Consider the following 20,232-nt stretch of genomic DNA (forward strand, 5'->3'; position numbering starts at 1 on the left):
AAAACCCTCCCACATCTTTTTAACGCCTTGGACGTCTAACGGTGCCAGCCTTTTTTCACGCAGATGGTAAAATGGGTAGAGGAGGGGGGACGGTTTGTAGCTTGAGCTGTTAGTTGGCTGAATTACTTTGGCTCTCGATAAAATGACCACTACAATCCCAGGAGTTCCGCTTCAGCTCTCAGGCTCCGATGCTGTCACTCATGGAAGCAGAAGGCACAAAGCTCACGCTTGCAGAAAGAAGTTGTAAACTGCCATGTTTCCACATCCGCACGGTAATCGAACTCGTACATAAGTGCGTTTCTCTTCACAGCACACGTATAGAGGTATCCAACTGTTAGGTTGGTGTGGAAACTGTAGTCATTGAAACCAGTGAAAATAATTTAAACTGGTAGAAATGAAAACTAATTCTAATACTTTTATTCGCACCTAAATTGGCTGGAGCCGGGCGTACAGTGCCCCAAAAGGCAACCACATCAATGCGGCCCATGTCCAACATTAGAAGCGTCCGATGAGTTTACATAGTCATTAGTGCATCTAAGAACTCAATACATCTGCCTAGACTTCCTTTCAAAATTGTTTTTGCGATTTCTCCCCAGGAGGGAAGGACGAGGCTGGTTTGCCTTTGTTTTTGGTCTGCAAAGGAATTTGTCAAACGTTCCGCATCCGTTTTGTGTGCTCAATGGTATATTCTATCTTAATCACGATTCTCAGGAACTCATTGACAGATTTCGGGCGCTGTACAGCATTGACTGATTGATTGTGGGGTTTAACGCACTGACGCTACACAGGTGATGAGGTGCGCCGTAGTAGAGGGCTTCAAATTAATTCTGTCCACCTGGGGATCTTTAACGTGTGCGGAAACCTCGAACACATGGGCGTTTGGGTGCTGTTCAGCAATTGCTGTTGCCAGTTCATCATTGTGTATTTCTTGGATTAGATATTCAATCCTTTCTTGGTCTGTGAGGCTCACTGGGCAGCGAGAAATGACCCGCAGTTTGGCGAATGCATATGAATGCAGAGTTTCGGCCGCCTGCTGTAATCTGGCGGTCACCCTCTCTAGCCACTGGACGAGTGAAAGCTGCTCTCCAAAATTTTTTTTCAGGCTGGCTTTCCAGATGCGCCAGGTTGCGTGCTGACCCTGCGTTTCATGCCAATCTGCGACTGCTCCGCGCAGTTTGCCTTGGGCAATTGCAAAGAGTGCAGAATATTCCTATGCCTCTAGTTTTTGGGTTCTCTCAAGCTCCTTAATCCAGCTCTCGGCGTATGGAATACCACTGCCATGAAATGTTCGCAGTGAAGCTGAAAGATCAGGGAGAGTGGTTGCTGTAATCGGTCTCACCTAAGAAACCATTGAAGACGTCATGACCGCCATGTATTGCTGCATATAGCGGGGTGAACTGCTGAAAGTTCAAAGCGCTGTCCTCACTGATGCTTTGTAGTTAAGGTAATCGAATCTGGGCAGGTGGCACGTGGCTGCCTTGGGTTGTATCCGGCAATCCATCTTGGTCTCGGTGACTTTCGCTGTCGGCGTGTAGATGGGCGGCAAGTTCTTCTTTGTTGCCTATGGTGTTAAGTTGTCGGCACTGAAGTTCTTATTTTGTGAGCGGCATTGTGATCTCTGCGATGTCATCAGCAGTTGCGTTGCTCCAATTGATGAATGGCATTTCAGGCTGATTAGAAAAACCGTTTAATACTGGTCGAAGCAAGTTACACAAACAGCCTCACATCTTCGTTCATCGGAGTCATTGCGTCCCCCCTTACGATAGGAGCTGCTCGTTTTAAGGGTAGGAGGGCAAGGGGGAGGCTCTGGCGTATGTGACTCGACGCACATTCCAATGGCACGAAGGAATTGACGTACGTGAACATGAGGCCGCATGTAGTACACGCACATACAGTGGCAGGCGCTAGTTCTCTAAACACACACATTTCACACTTCACTGGACTACGTGACTCGACACACATAGTAATGGCGCAAAGGGCTTGACGCACAGGACTATGTGCCCGCATTGTAGCTCGCACGCATAGAGCGGCAGGCACGAGTTCTCATGAATATACAGAGATGCAGGCGCCACTTCTCACAGTACAATAGCAAGGTGGTGGATTTGCATGGTTCCTGATATTGCCTTTTTACTGCAAAGGCATACATGTGCATTGACACATCCTAATAGAAGGGGGACAAAAACTTGGCCCTGAGCTCAAAATTCCAGCCTGCCCCACTTGCCAAAGAGCTACAAGTTGCAGTTAAACTCGCGGAAGCCCTGTGGGTACTTCACATCACAGTTCAACTAACCACTGCCCACACATGCAGAGCTTTGAAAAAGCAGTTTCCAGTGTTTTCCCATGTTGCTCCCACTTTGGCCCTGCAGTGCAATCTTAAACCATTGCCAAGCATTCATTTAACCACCAAATGGCCAAGTTGTACAGTTACAAGTAGCAAAAGATAGCGCTTAAGCTGTAGCTACAATAGCCATTTCTTTTCACATTAAATTAAGATTCTGTATGGCAGATTGCAAATGAATTTTCTTCAGTTCAGCTATGTATTTTTAATGCTGAGCTAATATCTCTTATTAGTGCAGCCATACAAGTTTGGGGGTACCGTTCTTTGTAGACACAGAAAGACAACGAGTTTGACTTTGCCTCTTTAGTCCTTACTTTTTTTTTTTTTGGAAACACTCAGTGTGCTAGTTAGGCTTTTAATATCCCTACATTACTAGGCACTCTAGTTGTCCTGTATTCAAAGATGCACTCTCATGGACCTTGGATCCAACTTGGTTGTGCCGCAGGCATCGTACGGCTGACTGTGCACCCCCAAATCCCACCAACATGAGCTTCTAGCACTTGTGCGCATCAGCCCCATACTCCTAAAAGCAGCTCAGCCCTAAAATGTTAGCACAACTACAAGAACACACACAAAAAAAAAAAACTTGATGTAATCTGCAGTACAACAAAGCCACAAACGGAAAGGAATCCAACTAGAAGGTCCTCAAATTCATGCACGTGGCACCAGACCACACAGTGGACACCGTGCTTTCAAAAAAGTTTCCGCCAGCACTTGTACCTATCTTGTGAAATGGTGCAGCAGAAGCTATGGGCTACAATACTACCATTGATCACCAGAACACCACAGTGCACAGAAACACACACATTGCGTCTTTATTATTGAACAGACAGTTTTTTGTGGGTTTTCCTGTAATTAAGATTGGCATGTATGCCGGATAAGATGCCACCAATTTGGGAAATTTTTGTTGGGCACTGAAAAAATTTTCCTCAAAGATGCACCAAAAAATGCTCTGCCTACAATTCTTCATTTTCCGTGCGACGATTTTAGCCTGAAATAAAAAAAGAAAGGCAAATGTTTTAGGCCTCACTGACTACAAAATGAGAGTACAGCATGCAATCCTTTGTTTCTCGTTTTTTAAGCTGATTTTTTTAATTGCTAAGCTAGCCACGCAAACTTTTTTCTCTCCTTTTTTTAAGCCTCACACTATCAATTGTTAAAAAACAATCTGCCACAGGTGCTCAGTGGCTAAGGCATGCTGCTGAGCTCAAGGACGCGGGTTAAATCCCGGCTGCAGCGGCCATTTTTCTGATGGAGGGGAAAAACAAAAACGCCTATCCATCGAGATTGCGGCACGCATCAAAGATCCACAGGTGGTCAAAATTACAGTAGCCGATCGTTCTTTCGGGCTACAAAAATTTGGACTTGCTGGATATTCCAGACTTTCCCGAGGAACTGCCAGTTGTCACATAGCAGTAATAACTCACAGATTTTTCGGACTGCTCTTTTATTCGGCCTGTTTTCTGGTCACCTCCAGGCCCGAAAAATCGGTCGGCTACTGTAATCCAAAGCCTCCATTACGGCATGTCTCATAGTACAGGTGTAGCATCAGTGCGTAAAACACCCAAAATTTAGAAAAAAAAATTAAGCAAGCCTGGCAACATTACCATCCTCATTTCCATACTAAGCATAATTTCGTACTTCTTACGTTACTAATTTCAGGCCATGATTCTTCACTGATCGCGTCTTTTCAGCTTTGAGGGAGACTCTCCAATCGTGAGTACACAATGCGCAAGAAAGGTAAGCTCATTCTCTGTTTCCATGCGAACAACACTTCACCACAGAATTGCTCTATCGGCTGCTTCATCAGTGGCGTGGAAGGTAAAGCTATCATCCTTCTTATTCAGTTCTAGATACTTCAGAATGAAAGTTGTTATCAAGTATAAAGCATATCCATGGCTTTTTAGATACTATGCTCTAGCTAAAGCTCTACCATGACAAACGCTGCGCATTTCATTCTAGTTCAGGCAGAAGGGCAAGTTTTGCACGGCTTTCAGCATAATTTTCGCAAATTTCAGAAATATTTTGCCAGAGTCGCAAAACTGACGTCACAGCTATTCCTGAGAAGCACATGTGCCATTATGGTCCTAGATGTGCACCACCATGCCTCGCTTTCTGCCCTGCACAACGTAGCTAGAACGTTGAGCCTTGTTTTTTGTTGTTGTTCTGCGAGTGCACAGAACATATACCGTACCAGCCAGCATCAAGAGGACATTCACGGTTTCTGTTACTGCAGTTCAATTGATGTACCACAGCTTGTGCAACAGCATTGTCTGGTTAGATGATTCATCGAGGCGGTGTCTACATTTAAACACAATGATTGGTCGGCAGCACAATGCGAACATCTATGCCTTTTGTGAACCCAAAGCTTAACTTATAAATTTCCTGTTTGTTTTCTCACGCTCGCATGTGTAACCTTAAAGGGAAACTGGAGTGATTTGTAAACACTGCGGGATTACTATACTTGGGTACAAGTTAAGAACTGCAACAGAAGTTGCCGCTGTACCTCATCACCGCAGCCGGATGTTACTCCGTGCAGCGCAAGTAATGCGTTAATGGGAATATTTTGAACATACCACGAGCCGTTCCAGTGATTTTTTGAACTTAATAAAAGTGTGCACCCGTTATCGTCTAAGTACGTCACTTAGGCGGAGTGATACCGTAGATGAGCTATTGCCATTCTTAGCTTGTTTCCGAATATAGCACAAATTGAAGTCTGAAGTCTCCAGGCCATGTTTTGTCCACTCTCGCTCTGTTTACGCGACTTTGTTCAGTAGAAAAATCGATTCGGAAACGCTGTCCTCCTCTCTGCGTCCTGCGTACCAATTTCCTATGACGTTTCATATGACGTCAAAACAAGATGGCTTGGCTTGACTGTGCTACTGCATGGCTCACCGAACCTCCGAGAGAATCAGTCGGCCAAGCGTTCAGTCGGCCGGCCGCTGGTGGGTTGTCGCAATTCGTTCGCTCACTTTAAACTAAGCCACGACACATTTGTGCCTGGAAGAATGCGCCTTTAGTTTGTAGACTGTATCAAGCTCTACGTCAAAGTCGCTCCACACAAGCACACATGCGACGCTTCGCTGACTGGTATGCTAGTAGAAAAATCAAAGGCCAACTGAAGCCGGAGAAGAGTCAGCGAAGTTAATATAGGTACTAAGGAATTAAAATCAGCCGAAGGTTTTATCATACAGCGTAAAAACCACGGTGTAGGAAGCCCTTTTTGTGCTGGGTGAACTAGCAAAGCGGTCAGGAGCATGAATACACATCTGTGAATGCTTTTACGCTTAATGAATGCAGTCGCTAGAGACGAGATATTTGTGGAAATTTGGGGGACGCTTACTACACGAGCGCTATCCAATAAATAGGCATCTAAGCTGCTTGGGATGACAAAACTAAATAAAAATGTAAACTGGCAATACATTACATACTGTATATTACCTACACCCCCCCCTGCAACGCTGACATAATTATGGCTTAGTGGTCTGGAGCACTAGGTGGATTGTTTTGCAATTCGCAAGTTCGAATCCGTGATGGAGCATTTTTTTTTTTAAAGTTGATTTGTGATTTGTTGTAGTTGGGCAGTGTTTTCTATACTGAATTCACCATTTTTGGGCTGTAATATTCATTGCTCCACAAGCGAGTTTGCAGAACGCGTGCAGACTGACACCGATGCGCTGGTTAGTTCTCTTTGGCATGGTGTTGCCATAAGTACCGACTGCTTACGAGCACAGTCCCTAATCAGCCGACCCTTGGCCTGGTGCGAACACGCCTCTTACAATACAGGCACGAGCCAGACAAGCTCCTAAGGTGGGGGAAAATGCGCATCGCATTTGAGCATCTACAGTGAAGCGGAGGGCGTTCATCCACTGCGTATGCCTCGGCTAGTGACTGTTACGATTCCAGGCCATGCTGGTAGGCTAATCTGATGCATTTTACCGCCGAGAACATGGCAGAAGTGTGGTATGCAGATTACCATACCTGTCAACATGGTGACTTAAAAATTCGTAAGAACTGCAGACCGGGGGGAGGGCAGCACACTTTAATTTTTAAGTTTAAAAGGATTAACGTTCTGTGGCAAGCATTGTCACATTTTCCCAACCATACGTGAAAAACCGTCAGTCTTCAACAGTTATGAGCAACTACTCCACTGGGCAGGAGGAGCAACTTCTGACGCGTACGATTTCAAAAACACTTGGTAGTAATGTTGTGGCTTCTAGCCCACCATTGCACTGCGAGGCTGATGATTTATTGATTGATAGTGAAGTTTGACGCGGTGACGCTACGCAGGCAATAAGGCACGCCGTAGTGGAGGGCTCCAAATTAATTTTGACCACTTGGGGATCTTTAACGTGTGCCGAAATCTCGAACACACGGGCGTTTTCGCTTTTTGCCTCCATCAGGAAAGCGGCCACTGCGGCTGGAATCGAACCCGCGTCTTTAAGCTCAGCACCACAAAACCTTAGCCACTGAGCCGCCGCGTTGGGCCACTGCAAAGCAACTACCGTGGTTGTGCCACAGGTCATACTGCATCAGACGGCGCAGTGATACAAAGAGTGACGTGAACATGGAAGTCCTAACAGGACCGCAAACAACATGCTATAAACCAGCTTGCCGAGGTGGTAGCCAGCTCTAGTTAAGGATGTGTAGCCCAACTTGAGAAGACGACAGAAGTCGCAGCTTATGCTGATAATGATAACAACACCATGTATTTCCCTCTAGTGGCGGCGCAAGGTACCACAGTGCTGTTTTAAAGGGGTCGTGAAGAGATTTTCAAAAAAACTGTGTTGTGTGTGCGCTTATAACAGTGGAACCTTGATGAAAAAACAATGCATACCCATTTCGTTGCCCGATATCGGCAAATAGGTAAACAAATGCAGTTACGGTTTCACCAGGGCTTTCCTCCTCAACTCGTGAAGTGACGTTTCAGCAAGTCAGTAAGAAGCGAATCATAGTTCTCCGTCGTCTGCACAATATGTCGGCATACAGCAGGCTTGCAAAGGGTCAGATAAAGCTACAACATCGGCGCCATGATGAAACTCGCCCAGCAACTGATCGGGAGATGCCTGATCTCTGATACAACTGATCAACATGGTTGAACTTTCAGTCAACAACGCCGGCGAGTAGCGCAGGCAGAAGTAACCGCGTTTATTCTAAACTGGGCATTCGTAAACTGTTTACGCTGTTTTGCACGAGTCTAAACTGTCGTTTGGCTAGCCAATATTCTTGCACAAGTTTGCCGATGTCTGTCTCCCGTAGCCTGTAATGTGAGTTGCGCGAACGTGAAACTTCTGACCGGACGATAAATGACTGAACGCTTAAAATGACTGAACGCGTATTACGTAAACACGTTTATCGAAGGAACTTCAAGTAGTCGGAACTTAAAACCCATCCATCATTCACTCATCAAGCGCAAAAATAACTAGCGAGAAGCAGCGATACAGTGCCGAGTAGCCGAGTCCCAACATCACGCAGTTCAATGATTGCTTTCCTGTTTCCTGCAATAAACAATGCTGTTAACACTGTTTCGTGGATTGTATACGCTCCGCTTTGGCTCACTGCAGAAGCGCTCAACAGTAAGTTGGTGGTTAAAGCTCTGGGTTGATCAGAATTTGTGAAAACACGACAGACTTCTGGGTTACAAATTCAAAGAGGCTTTTATGCAGCAGTTTTTCGCCGCGCACGCTTCTCACGTCGATAGTGTAGTGGATAAAGTGTCCGACTAGGCTGGCCGTAACGTTGGGCTGGCCCGGAGGTCGCACAATCAAATCGCACATGAGGCCCCCCCTTTTTTTTTTTTTTGCTTGAGCAGTCGTGGGCCATTTCATACAAAAAAGGTAAGATTCCGAAGGGAATTCGCCAAAAGAACGGGACATTCAGCAGGGAAACTGGCTACAAACTGTACAAACACCCAGTAGGTCTGAGTTCTGCTACAATGGTTGCCAGACAACTGAAGCGGTCACGACACCGCTCACGTGGATAGAAAACTGTTTTTTGGCAACGAATAAAGGATGCATTATTTTTAAAATATCGGGTTTGCAGCTTTGCAGAACATTATACACAAAGAACATTGAACGGCATTGAACTCTCGAATGTACTTGACGTGACGTCATTCTAGTTGCACTGCCGACCGACGGCGCGCGCATGGTCGCTTGCGATGCGCCTCAAAACGAGAATTTCAACGGCGCCTCCTAAATTCCAGAAGCAATGAATTGTGAAAATATTTGGGATGTATGTTCTTAAAAGGCTGTTCAAGCAGACAAAATTAAGCAAAGACAAATGCATTTTCTCTTCACGACCCCTTTAATAGATTATCCCTCCCTTTTTGTTTTCAAAAATCCGGAAAAATTTCACACAAGATTTGTAAAATCGTAAGACGGGTTGAAATTCATACATTTTACGAAAAATCCGGAAGAGTTGGCAGGTATGCGATTACTGAGATATCAAGAATGCCTAGCCAACGATAACGTCGGATACCAAGCATGCTGTTCCACAGAACTGAAACCAAAACTGGTTTGAATTCTAATCTTGGACATCGTCCAATCACGTAGCACTTTGTATGGACGTCACTGCTTTAGTTGCGCGCATGATAGCTTTTCTTCTTTCGGGCTTTATCAAACAAATACTGCCTTATCGACCAGATAAACGATGAAAAGTGTATTTATTTGAGCCAGTCGACGCAGTGCAAGCAAAAACAGGAGCTTGACAAATTCACTTCAGTGTCCCTTTAAGGCTTTTTGGCCATCCAAGTTTACATTCGTATTTGATTAACACAACCAACTACGCACATTTTCAAGGTACATTTATTTTGTTTTTTTTTCTTTGCCTCTTATACACTATTAGTTTCCCAAAAATTATTCATGTTCTGGAATGTGTCACACCCTGCTACTAATAAAACTGTAACATCAAACAGCTCCCTTCTTGCCACTGTTCGCATGTCCCTCAGCAAGATATTGCAAACTGTGACATGCGTGCACTCATCATTATAGCAAAGGCTAAAATAAAAGGCTACGTGTTCAAAAGAGAAGCACTATAAGAACGGTGGCAGCAAGAGTAGAACTTGTGACAATCCTATGGACCCCATTCACCTCACTAGCACGTGCGGCTGAATCTATTTATGCATCAGTCGTAGGTGGCTGCTGCATTACTAGGAATTTTCCCACATGCAGTGCAACCATTCCTCAGCTCCCCTTGACCGAAGTCGCATATGGTGACATGCCAGCGGGACGGACTCCTGTTCAGCAGAACCCTCTTGGTGGTTTTCGTGAGTGCTTTTGCTCTCCCACGCGAGCTACCCAGCATTGTCAGCTCTCTGTAGCACCGCAAATTTCACTAAGTACTATGGCTTCACCTGACTCACCTCACTAAGCATAGTATTGGTTAAAACCTCCTAAATTTCAGCTTTCACTCAATGTCCAAAACACTGAGTGCACAAAATTGAGTTCATTTACAGCATAATACGAGATGAATAATGACGTATTGGTTAGCAAAAAGCTGTGCAATGATGGACTTACTAGAAAGGATTTGTTTTCTTCGAAGACCCGTCCTTTTTGGTATCACCTTGGCCATGGAGTCAGCCCAGTCACCTTGTGTCTCATGTACGCCCAATAAGATGTCAAACACTACAAAAAGAGCACAAAAGGACACAGCTCCAATGAATATACAGTGGAATCCCGATAATACGCCTTTCAAGAGACTGCCAGAAAGCGTCGTATGATCGGGGTATCGTACGAGCGGGGTGCCGGTAAATTCCGGCCTAGTAGACGGTCTCATGCGACAGGTGGGCTAAGAACTTATTTAAACTACTATATTTAATGCGTTCTCGCATGATTTTCGAACCTCTAGCTGAAATACCAAGTTTAAAAAAAAAGCAACCCCTATGTTGTGCCCCCCTCCCTTTCATGGCATCCAGTTAACCCGCCGGCCCAGCGTCTTGCGCGCGCGAGATAAGGCCGACGCGGTAGTGGTCGAGGATATTGAGAGGAGAAAAGGCGAGTGTGAAACTGCCAAGGCCATGCAAAACGAACGATAGTACAAGGCGGAGTTAATAATAATAAAAAAAAAAAACGACATTTATCGATGTATGGTCAAGTGCCCAATACATAGCTGTTTTCTTTTCCCACAAGATCAAGTAATGCGATATAGATAAGATGATTCAAACTTTGCGAGTAAACCGTGTTGTGGAGAAAATTATAGCGCGGTTGCTACAGTGACTTGCTGCGGCGGCCAGCGAGTGACCCAAAATGGCGGTGCCAACAGGCCGACGCCAACAGGCCAACAGTCTCCACCCTTCCTGTGGAGGAGCGTGATTTGAGACATACCCTGGTATTCTGAATCCTTCCTCCACTGGAGCCTCCAGTGGAGGAGATCCTTGAAATTGATTTCCCCGTGCATAAGCATTGCGGAATCCTCCCTTCAGCCAAGTGGAGGGGGCAAATGGAGTGGAGGAGGGACTCAGAATACGGCCCATAGAGTGTCGTGAAAGGAAGAAACTTGGATCGAGCGGGCGGGTAAAGCGGCTGTTCGTTCATCGCCGTGGGGTTGCGTCGTATGTGTTTTCGCATTCGTCGGCGGCTCGAAGGAAGCTTCAAATTCACGGCCCACCTGCCACCTGAACTTCGACTTCTCGCGGTTGGCGAGTTGGCGCACTGTTACCACGTGGGGTTGTCGCAGGTTAACTCCCACTCACGAGTACCCGCCCGTTTGCTTGCGTCTGTTCAGCAAGTGGTCTGGCCCGCCTGCGGACCTTTGCACATCAAGCAGCGTCAAAGGGGGTTCATAATAAAGAAGGTCGGAATGAGGTGGCGAAGCGGTGCGAAATATAGGAAAAACGCGGTTTATCCGCGCCAGAATCCGTCGTATGAAGCGGACTGCGTGCTCCTGAGCGTCACGTTATCGGGGTTTTTAATGCATTGTTTCTATGGGGAGTTTGCCAGGACCGCGAAGATCCGTCGTAAAAAGCGGGTCGTCATAAGTCCGGGGGACGCATCAGCAGAGTTCCACTGTACTAACCACTATCGAACAAGCAAAATGTAAATATATGCCCATTACACATTTGACAATACCGATTACAAAGAGAATTATTTACAGTGCCCAGATATGACCTTCAATGTCGTACATCCTTTTAACACAGACCTGTAAATGACCTGATTTTCCCATATTTTGCAAATCACTTTCAATTCGCACGCAAAAACAAAGAAAAAGAAAGCCTAAAAAGCTTTTGTAAAATGCCAACTATTCATTGGTTGGCTCTTATTGCTTCACAATGCGCAAATGAAAAAAAAAACTTGCTTCTAGAGCGCCTGCCACAAGTGTCATGCATAATTTAAAACATGGCAATTTGCAAATAAAAAAATGTCGAGATGTAAAAAATCCATTGTCTATTCGACTCTTGCTATCACTGAACGTTCCTAACACCTTGCATTGTATCTTTAAACCCGCCGCAACGGCTCAGTGGCTAAGACGTTATGCTGCTGAGCCCCAGGACACGGGTTCGATCCTGGCTGCAGTGGCTGCCTTTTCTGATGGAGGCAAAAAGCAAAAACGTTCGTGTGTTGATGTTTCCCCGGGCGGTCAAAATTAATCCTGAACCCTCCACTACGGAGTACCTCATAGCCCAGGTGTAGCTTCGGAGCGTTAAACTCCATAATCTGTATTGTGTCTTTAAATCTCGCAAGGCAGAAGTATATGCCTCGAGCGCTGCCAGTAGGGCCACCACTGAAGTCCCCCAAGCAGCCCGTTTCGAAAGCAGCTGCGAGACGCCCCCCACTGTCGCCGCTGCTTTTGGGGCACATTCGTGGCTAAAATTTGCCCCTTGTATGCACTCGAAATACATATTAATTCGGAGCCGCCACTCTGTTCACAAATGTGGTGTCTTTATGAGAGTGTAAACGTTTGTGTGAGTGCCAGGTGGGTGCCACAGACCACCGTCGCGAAACCGGCATATGCATGAAGGTGATTGTAGTCGCTGATTGCCCTGAAATTTAGTAACAGTGTCTCCGTAACCAGCGTTTCCTCAGATGATCATGGTACGGCTATACACTATGATGTAAATCGGTTTTGTGCACTTATATAATCTAGCGGAGCCCTCATACCTGACAGCACGCCAGTTACGCTTGCCAATACCATACTTCGGATATTGGTAACTACTCTGAAAAAACAATGTGGCATAAATTTCACTAACATCCTACAAAAGAAGTATGGTGGATAATACAAAATTATTGCCGGGGATCAGCACAAGGCAAATAATTTCACGCTGGGTCGTCTTGTCCTGAGGTTCAGCAAACATTCATCATCTGCTACATATATCTTCCGCGAGCAGTCCGGCGATGGGTTTACAAAGTAAACTATGTTCGCAACTAAACACTTCTTCGAAACATCACCATATTACACAGGAAGCCTGCAAAAACTAGCACAAACTAAGATCGGAAGGCCTTATCAGATAACACACTCTACCAACGGCACTATTTATCCCTTGTGAACTGCCTACCCTGCATTTCAAAAAAATGTGTCCGCCAAGTGATCAGCTGTTCGTTGAAGTCGAAAAACAAAAAGAAAGCGAACGTGCAGCTTGTGCATGTGATTACTAAAACGTTCATTCCTTGATTTCATTCCGCATTCAGACACAACAACAGTTAAGCATTCCCCCGCCCCCCTTTTCATGTCCTGTGAAATAGCAGTGCATTTCGCATCTACCTATTTGTGCCTGGTGGGTCCTACCTGCCTTAGCGTTAAACGAACGTCTTTAGTATTTCCAAAGCTGCACTGGGTTGTTTCATTCCCAGACGAGCTATACTGTTTCTTCCCAAGTTGCAGACCATTTATTATTCTGTGTTTTCATTAACTTTCCTTGGTTCTTGCTATAAGGCGTGAGAGTGTGCACATATTTAAAGGAGCCATGAAGAGAAAATGCAAGTTGGTTTTATTCGAAAGATTTCGTGTTTTATAGTGCCCCCAGCGCTTGTCCGGATACAAACGGTGCTTTATTCACTGAGAAATTAAACAATTTAGGTTAAAATTTTCATTTTCCCGCTCAATCGTGCGTTTTCGTGGTCCCAAGTGACATCACTGAAACCGACCGCTCTGCAGCTTAGAGTACCTTCATTCACGCATCCGCCGTACAGGGTAGAGACACGTATACGCTGGCGCCGCCATTTTTGGTTGCTCGCTCGCCGCCGAAGCAAGTCATTGTGTCAAAACCGCGCTAAAATTATCGCCGCAACGCGGTTTACTGAAGAAGTTTGAATCATATTGTCTGTTTCGCGTTGCTAGGTCTCGTGGGAAACGAAAAGAAAAACGCGCTGAGCCCGTTGGCCCAATTGCGGCGGCACGGGACCGTTCGAAGGTTGTCTCCACCCTGAACAGCGGTGTTGGTGTGTTCCCGCGTTTTTTTACGTTCTGTAGCCTAGATGGCGCCACCATACCGTGGCAAGCGTTTGGTTTGTTTTTGCCCGCATTTAAACCTGGCTTGTTTTTGTTCTGGGAGAAAATATTCGTTCCCTGAAACAGTGGTCGCTCGACAAATGGGGTCACGTAAGACACCGTTGCTTGCGTCAATCGGCCAGTGTCGTCTGAGACAACTCCAAGCCCCGTAGTGCTGTGCAGCGAAACCAGGCATGCTGTGCGCAGTACGAACAGCAGAACGCATCAGTACTTCTATGTTTACATGTGCTTTCGTAACTTCCACGGTTTGTCCCATCATTCTTATTGCTTTGTAAAGAATGTGCCCTAAATTTAAGCGCAAATCGCTCGTTCGTCTAGTTTGTAAGTTCTACCTAATTTGCGTCTGCTTCTGCCAGCCTCCGCCAATCGCAGAGCTTAGCCCATGTGACGACATAGGTTCTGTTGCGGGAAATGAGCTGGTGGGTCGCATGACCATTCCCGTTTTTCCTAATTATGAAGCTTATTTGAGCGAAGTTTACGTTAAAAGTGGTGTCAGTATGATTCTAACGAGACAATTTTTTGAATGAACTAAACTTGAGTTTTCTCTTCATGGCTCCTTTAACGATGCAGAGCCTTGCACTATGCCTAACATTTGTGCGTGGCCTATATTCTCTTAAAAGGCACAAGTTATTGTCTTGGTACTGGGTAATCACATCCCCGAATCATATTTTTCTACGACGTATATATTCGAAACAATGCCGCATACGTCGTATGCACTGCAAAACAAAACCCACCTCTCACTGTGCCAGTATCATGTCTAAATGAGCGACAATAGCATTTACTTGACCCTGATGTGTACGGAGGTGACAGTGGGGATATGCTGCTGCCGTCGCTGATGCCCATAGGAGCGATCAGGAAGCGCGCAGAACCACGTCCCCGGATAGCTGTCGTTGGCATTCGAGCGCTCTACCAAGCCCCAGCTGTTTTTTCAAGTGCCCTAAGCGTACTACTCGCTTACAGGCATAACCATAACAAGTTGTCTAGGGTGTAGAAAGGCAAAAAGATGAGAAAGAGAACCATAACATTGCATGAGCCCCTATTAGCAGCGGAGAAGCGGCGGCAGGCAGTGCAGCCGTCACGAAGCTCGAGCCATATATTTCGGTAGTACAGTGTAGACCACTTATAACGTAGCTGCTCATAGTGCGGGACCAGATATAACGCGGGTTTTTGTGACCATCGGTATGCCTCCCATAGAAGTCAATGCCCAGGCATACCGCTTAAACTGCCTTTGGCGGAAGCACAATACTGTTTATAGTGCGGTTTTGTGGCGGATCCGCCGATCGACCAGCCAAGCTGGGGCATCGTTTTAGGGTCGCGAGAATGAAGAAAAAAGACGGAATCAGTCATCTGACGCAGCGCATGCTCCCTGCCCTCCTCTAACTTCGCTACAAAAAGAAAAAAAAAGGCACCCTTTAGTTCGCGTGTTCCGCTTGCACTCGCGTGATAGCCACAACTTCCCTTGCTTGACACAACTAAAAAAAAAAAAGCGAGCCCCCTCCTTTTCGAACATCTAGAGATAGCGAGCGGCGACGCTGGAAATTTCCCCTACCTGTACGTTGTGCTGATAAGCAACCGCCTTTGGCATCGCGAATGCAAGGTGGGGCAAAAAAAAAGAAAGAAATCCCTCTCGCATTCATGATGTCGTGCGGCGTCCGGTAATAGACGCTAAGAAACTCAGCTGTGCTCCCCCAAAACACCAATATTAAGAAAGTTAAAGCCACGCTAGCTGTTTGTACGACCGTGCTTGTGGTTTGTAAGGGCCTGCAGCAGCGGCCGATTTAAAAAAAAAAAAAAAAAAAAAAACGATGAAATAAAGATCGCACCTCTGTTTTTAAGTGCCGTGCGTTTAAGTAATGATAAACAAAGAATGACTTGAGAGGTACGTTGCGATGTGGTTACATTCGCGCATCTTTTGTTTATAGTGCGGTACCGCTTATATGCCTCGAGCTTCACGATCCCTGCGCCGCCCGCCGCCGCTTCTCCTCAACCTTTATGGGAGGAGCGCTGTGTCTGATAGGGGCTCATGCAGTGTTTTGCTTGTCTTTTGCTTCTTTTTGCCTTTCCGCGCCCTCAACAACTTGTTATGGTGACATCTGTAAGCAAATAGTACGTTTCGGGCACTTCAAACAACAGCTGCGTCTTGGTAGAATGCTCGAACGCCGACAACAGCTATCCGAGAACGCAAATCTATGCGCTCTTGGCCGCTCTTACAGGCGTCGTCGACGGCAGCAGCATAACACCACTTTCACCTCCGAATACGTCAACACACGTGAATTCTATTTGTCGCTCCGTTTAGATCTGATACTGGCACAGTAAGAGGTGTGTTTCATTTTGCCGCGCCGACAACGAATGCGGCATTGAATATATGTTTTGAATATATACACCGTAAAAAAATATGATTCGGGGATGTAATTACCCAATGCCTGACAATAACTTGTGTCTTTTATGGAAATATAAGCCACACAAAGATGTGAAGTATATTCCAAGGCTTCGCATCGTTAAATTAATATGTACCCACTCATGCCTATAGCAAGAATCACGGCCTTATAGCAAGAATCAAGGAAAGTTAATGAAACCGCGGAAAAATAAATGGTCTGCAAGTCCAGAAGAAACAGAATAGCTCGTGTGGGAATGAAGAAACCCAGTGCGGCTTCGGAAATGCTAAAGATGTTCGTCTAAACGCAAGCGAGGTAGGACTCACCAGACCAACTAGATTTTAAATGCACTGCTATTTCACAAGACATGGGGGGAGGGGGGGGGGGGGGGGGGAGAGAGAGAGAGAGACACTTAACTATCGTTGTGTACAAATGCGGAGCAAAATCAAGGAATGAACGTTTTATTAGTCACATACACAAGCTGCGTGTTCGCTTCCGTTTTGTTTTTCAACTTTTACGACCAGACGATCACTCGGCGGACGCATTTTTGAAGTATTTTTTGTAGGAGTGCGCCAAACTTGCGTTGCCTTCACCCGTCGAGGCGAGGCAGTGAGATTTTCTCTGTAGTTACCATTGGGAGATCAATGCACCCTCTCCGTTGTACCCGCCCGGCACTGGGTCAGCTACGGCGATCGTAACACCATGAAGGCTCTTTGTTTTGTTACCCTGCTCTTTGTTTTTTGCTAAAAGAGAAGTTACAGCTGCAAAGGCGCTTTTTTTAGAGGGTCTTCGCTACCGGCGTAGCTGTGCTAGCACCTAATCCGTAAAACATTGCTAATATAAAAAATTAGGAATGTAGATTTCTCTTTAGAAGGCCCTCAAAGGTTGGAACGCCCCTCGTGAGGCCGCAGAATGCGAACAGACACTTTTTTATCAAAGCGTGAAGCCAGAAAAGCTGCAGGAGTAGCTGATCACACGGCACGGAGACGAGTCTCTAAAGTGTGATTTTAGCCGCTTATAACTTTGGTACGAACAAAATTGCTGTGAACTGTTCCGCTTCGTAAAATGCAGGAAACATCGCGATCAGATCTTGGCTTGACACCTTCTTTTGCAAGGGAGTTAATACTCTACATTCCCCACACCACTCTACATCCCCACGCTAAAATTGAAGTAAAACTTTGCTGACCAAGTAAAGAAGAGCCCAATTTCTTGCACTTTGCTCAGAAAAAAGAAGAAAGGAGGGGGGGTGTCTATATCTAAATGGCAAGAACATCTGTACAAGATGAAAAAAGACTGATGGAAAGGCCTCCCTCAGTACCTAAGCCACCTTGTATGAAAACTTACCCTGGTTGACAGTGAGGATCTTGCAACCTGTTCCCCCACTCCGTTCCATCAGTTCATCTATGGGCAGCTGCTTACATTGGATGCCCTCAGCACGTGCACTGCTCAGGCTAATGTTCTGCAAAAAATACACACATCACATAAGCAAAGCTATAGACCTAGACAAATACAAAAATACTTAGCCTGACCAATGCATCCAGTGACTGTAAGAAACAATTCACTGATTTGGCTCAAGTACACACGCTGCTGCTGGCTAATTATGAGCTCAGAAAGTCCAGGCATCTTACGAAATGTGCAAAACTGTACTGAGTGAGGCAAGCTCCATATATGGAGGAAAAGCGCATGGCATTTGAGCATCTGCGGGGACGCGGAGGGCGTTCATCCACTGTGTAGGCCTCGGCTAGTGATTGCTACGATTCCAAGCCATCCTGGGAGGCTTGTCTTATGCATTTTACAGCCGACAACATGGCAGAAGCGCGGTACGACGATTACTGAGATATCGAGAATGCCCATCCAACGATGCCGTCAAATGTCAAGCATGTTGTTTTACAGAACCGAAACCGAAACTTGTTTGAATGCTAATCTTAGACATCGTCCAATCACGGTGAATTTCCTCCCGTCGTCACAGCCTTTAGTTGGTGTGGCCGCCGCAAACTGTGAATGGTAGTTTTTCTTCTTTTGCGCTTTATAAAATAATTACCGACTTATCAACCGGATAAATGATGAAAAGTGTGTTAATTTGAGCCAGTCTACGCAGTGCAAGCAAAAACGGGAGCTTGACAAATTCACTTCAGTGTCCCTTTAAACGAGCTGAACATACTCAATAGACATCTAATCCGTACCATCACGGGGCTTCCACTCCATACCAAAAGATGTACTGTCGGAAGCAGTTTCGCTTCCTCCCGTCACTAACCTGGTAAAGGAGACAACGCTCCGCTTTCAGAAGCACCTTGAATATGTACCTCAAGGACAATCTATTTTGAAGTGGGACACATTAAATAGTACTTTTAATGCTGAAACTTTTCCACCTGCTATTCCACCCTCGGAGCGACCCGCCCTGGGCTACCTCAGACGCCGACCCATTTCTCGCCGTAACCGCGCCGTGCGGGAACAATATGTTTGCACTCTCACCAACGACAAAGCTTCGGATGAAATAGACATTTTCACCGACGCAGCCATGAACGGCACAACAGCAGCGGTTGCCTGGACCTGCCCAACGGCTCTCGCAACACAACAAACACATATGGTCTCACTGATGAAGTCGAACTTTTCGGAATCCTCGGCGCTATTTGGACCACACAAAGTGCGACCTCATTTATCACCACCAACAAGTTCCGTGTCATCACTGACTCCCATGTCGCTTCACGGGAACTGAACAGGACCTTCTCGCCCAATTCTACGGCCATCAACGTTCTTTACAAAATTCGAGACCTCACTCACGAAGGGTTCAAGCACCTGCCCGCTTCAGGCGTGCAGGTGCATATTTATCTGTCACATGTCATAACTCGCAGTCTTTTTAGTCAGACTATACAAAAATAGGGTTCTTACGAGGTCCAGTCTTTTTAGTCAGACTATACAAAAATAGGGTTCTTAAGAGGTCGAAATTTTCACTACAGTGGACCATCTGGCCCCCATAGGACCTAAAGCAGAACAACATAGTCTCATACATCCCATAAGCCATACACCTCATGAAGCAAACTGCAGGTTTTTTTCTTGCACATGGCAGCATCACTGCCCTCGCATTTGCATGACAGTGCAAGCTGCCCAGCTGCTTGGGTGCAAAAGAATTGGCGGGCCAAGCCCTTCTTAGGGCAGCGGATTACTCAGCAAATCTGTTTTGGTGTCATGGAGTTGCATACATTTATGAAACAAAATACGACTGACCAGGACATAGTCCAAAGGAGCGCATGCAACTGCTGCATCTTGCTGGCCCGCGATGTCCACGTGATTGGCGGCAGGAGCGGCTGTGCCACGTTTCCCGCCACGACCTCTCTTCTCTCCTTTTCATGTCACTCATGTTGCCCATGCCCTTTCCCTCTTTTCACGGCTCCAATGTAGCACCGACGCCACGCTCTCTCCACCCTCTCCCATGCCTCGGCTGCTGCCACACCACGCCCTCTCTTTTTACCCAAATTCCTGCGCACAGCCACATTATGTTCACGGACATTCCTTAGCTCGGGTGCCCCCCTTAGGAATGCATGCAGGGATGCATACAGGGCCTAGAGGTAAACAGCTTTTCTGTAAAGAGCAGTGTGCATGGCCACCATTGCCCTGATCTTTTTTTGATCTTGCGTGACCCGGGACTGGAGAAATGCAGGTTGCTCACTTTGTCAACCTATGTCATGCCTGCCACCAGTGGGCCTCTGCCACTAGTGTCTCAGCGAGCAAAGGATTAGGCTGGCACGTGAAACCCGCAACTGTCAGCCTCTGGGACTAATTGGCCAAGCACAGCTGCACCGTATACGTACAGGACCGGTGAAGTGTGGTGTGAACTGCCAATAAGGCTGGGCTTCGTTTCCTAACTTATGAGCATGTAGAACCAAAACGGAAAGGGCTACTCTGAGAAAGAGGCGCACACTGTCAGCTAACGGGTCTGGCCAGGAAATGCAGTAGAACGTATCAGAGCTCCCCACCTGTTTGTACCTCGTCAGTGAGGCGTGAAGTGTGTTCAGTTCCTTATTTGTTTTTGCTGCTTGTCACCAACAGCCCCAGGAAATCGTATACAAATCATAATAT

The 20,232-nt window shown here is 46.2% G+C and overlaps 1 protein-coding gene across 3 annotated transcripts in view; it reads right to left on the reverse strand.

The window, feature by feature from the left end:
• Positions 1-3,129: 3,129 nt before the first annotated feature.
• Positions 3,130-20,232, reverse strand: part of LOC144149243 (tRNA methyltransferase 10 homolog B-like) — a 41,030-nt gene continuing 23,927 nt past the window's right edge. For all 3 annotated transcript variants that reach the window (XM_077680807.1, XM_077680791.1, XM_077680800.1), the window contains exons 9-11: positions 17,500-17,614; positions 9,853-9,960; positions 3,130-3,329 (exon numbers count right to left, since the gene is read on the reverse strand). In XM_077680807.1, the coding sequence (XP_077536933.1) occupies positions 3,325-3,329; positions 9,853-9,960; positions 17,500-17,614 (228 nt within the window). In that variant the 3' untranslated portion in view covers positions 3,130-3,324. The remainder of the gene's footprint in view (positions 3,330-9,852; positions 9,961-17,499; positions 17,615-20,232) is intronic.

Source organism: Haemaphysalis longicornis, unplaced genomic scaffold (assembly GCF_048455015.1).
Source record: "Haemaphysalis longicornis isolate Haplotype H1 unplaced genomic scaffold, Haemaphysalis longicornis Haplotype H1 scaffold_1, whole genome shotgun sequence".
In the NCBI taxonomy this organism is placed as follows: domain Eukaryota; kingdom Metazoa; phylum Arthropoda; class Arachnida; order Ixodida; family Ixodidae; genus Haemaphysalis; species Haemaphysalis longicornis.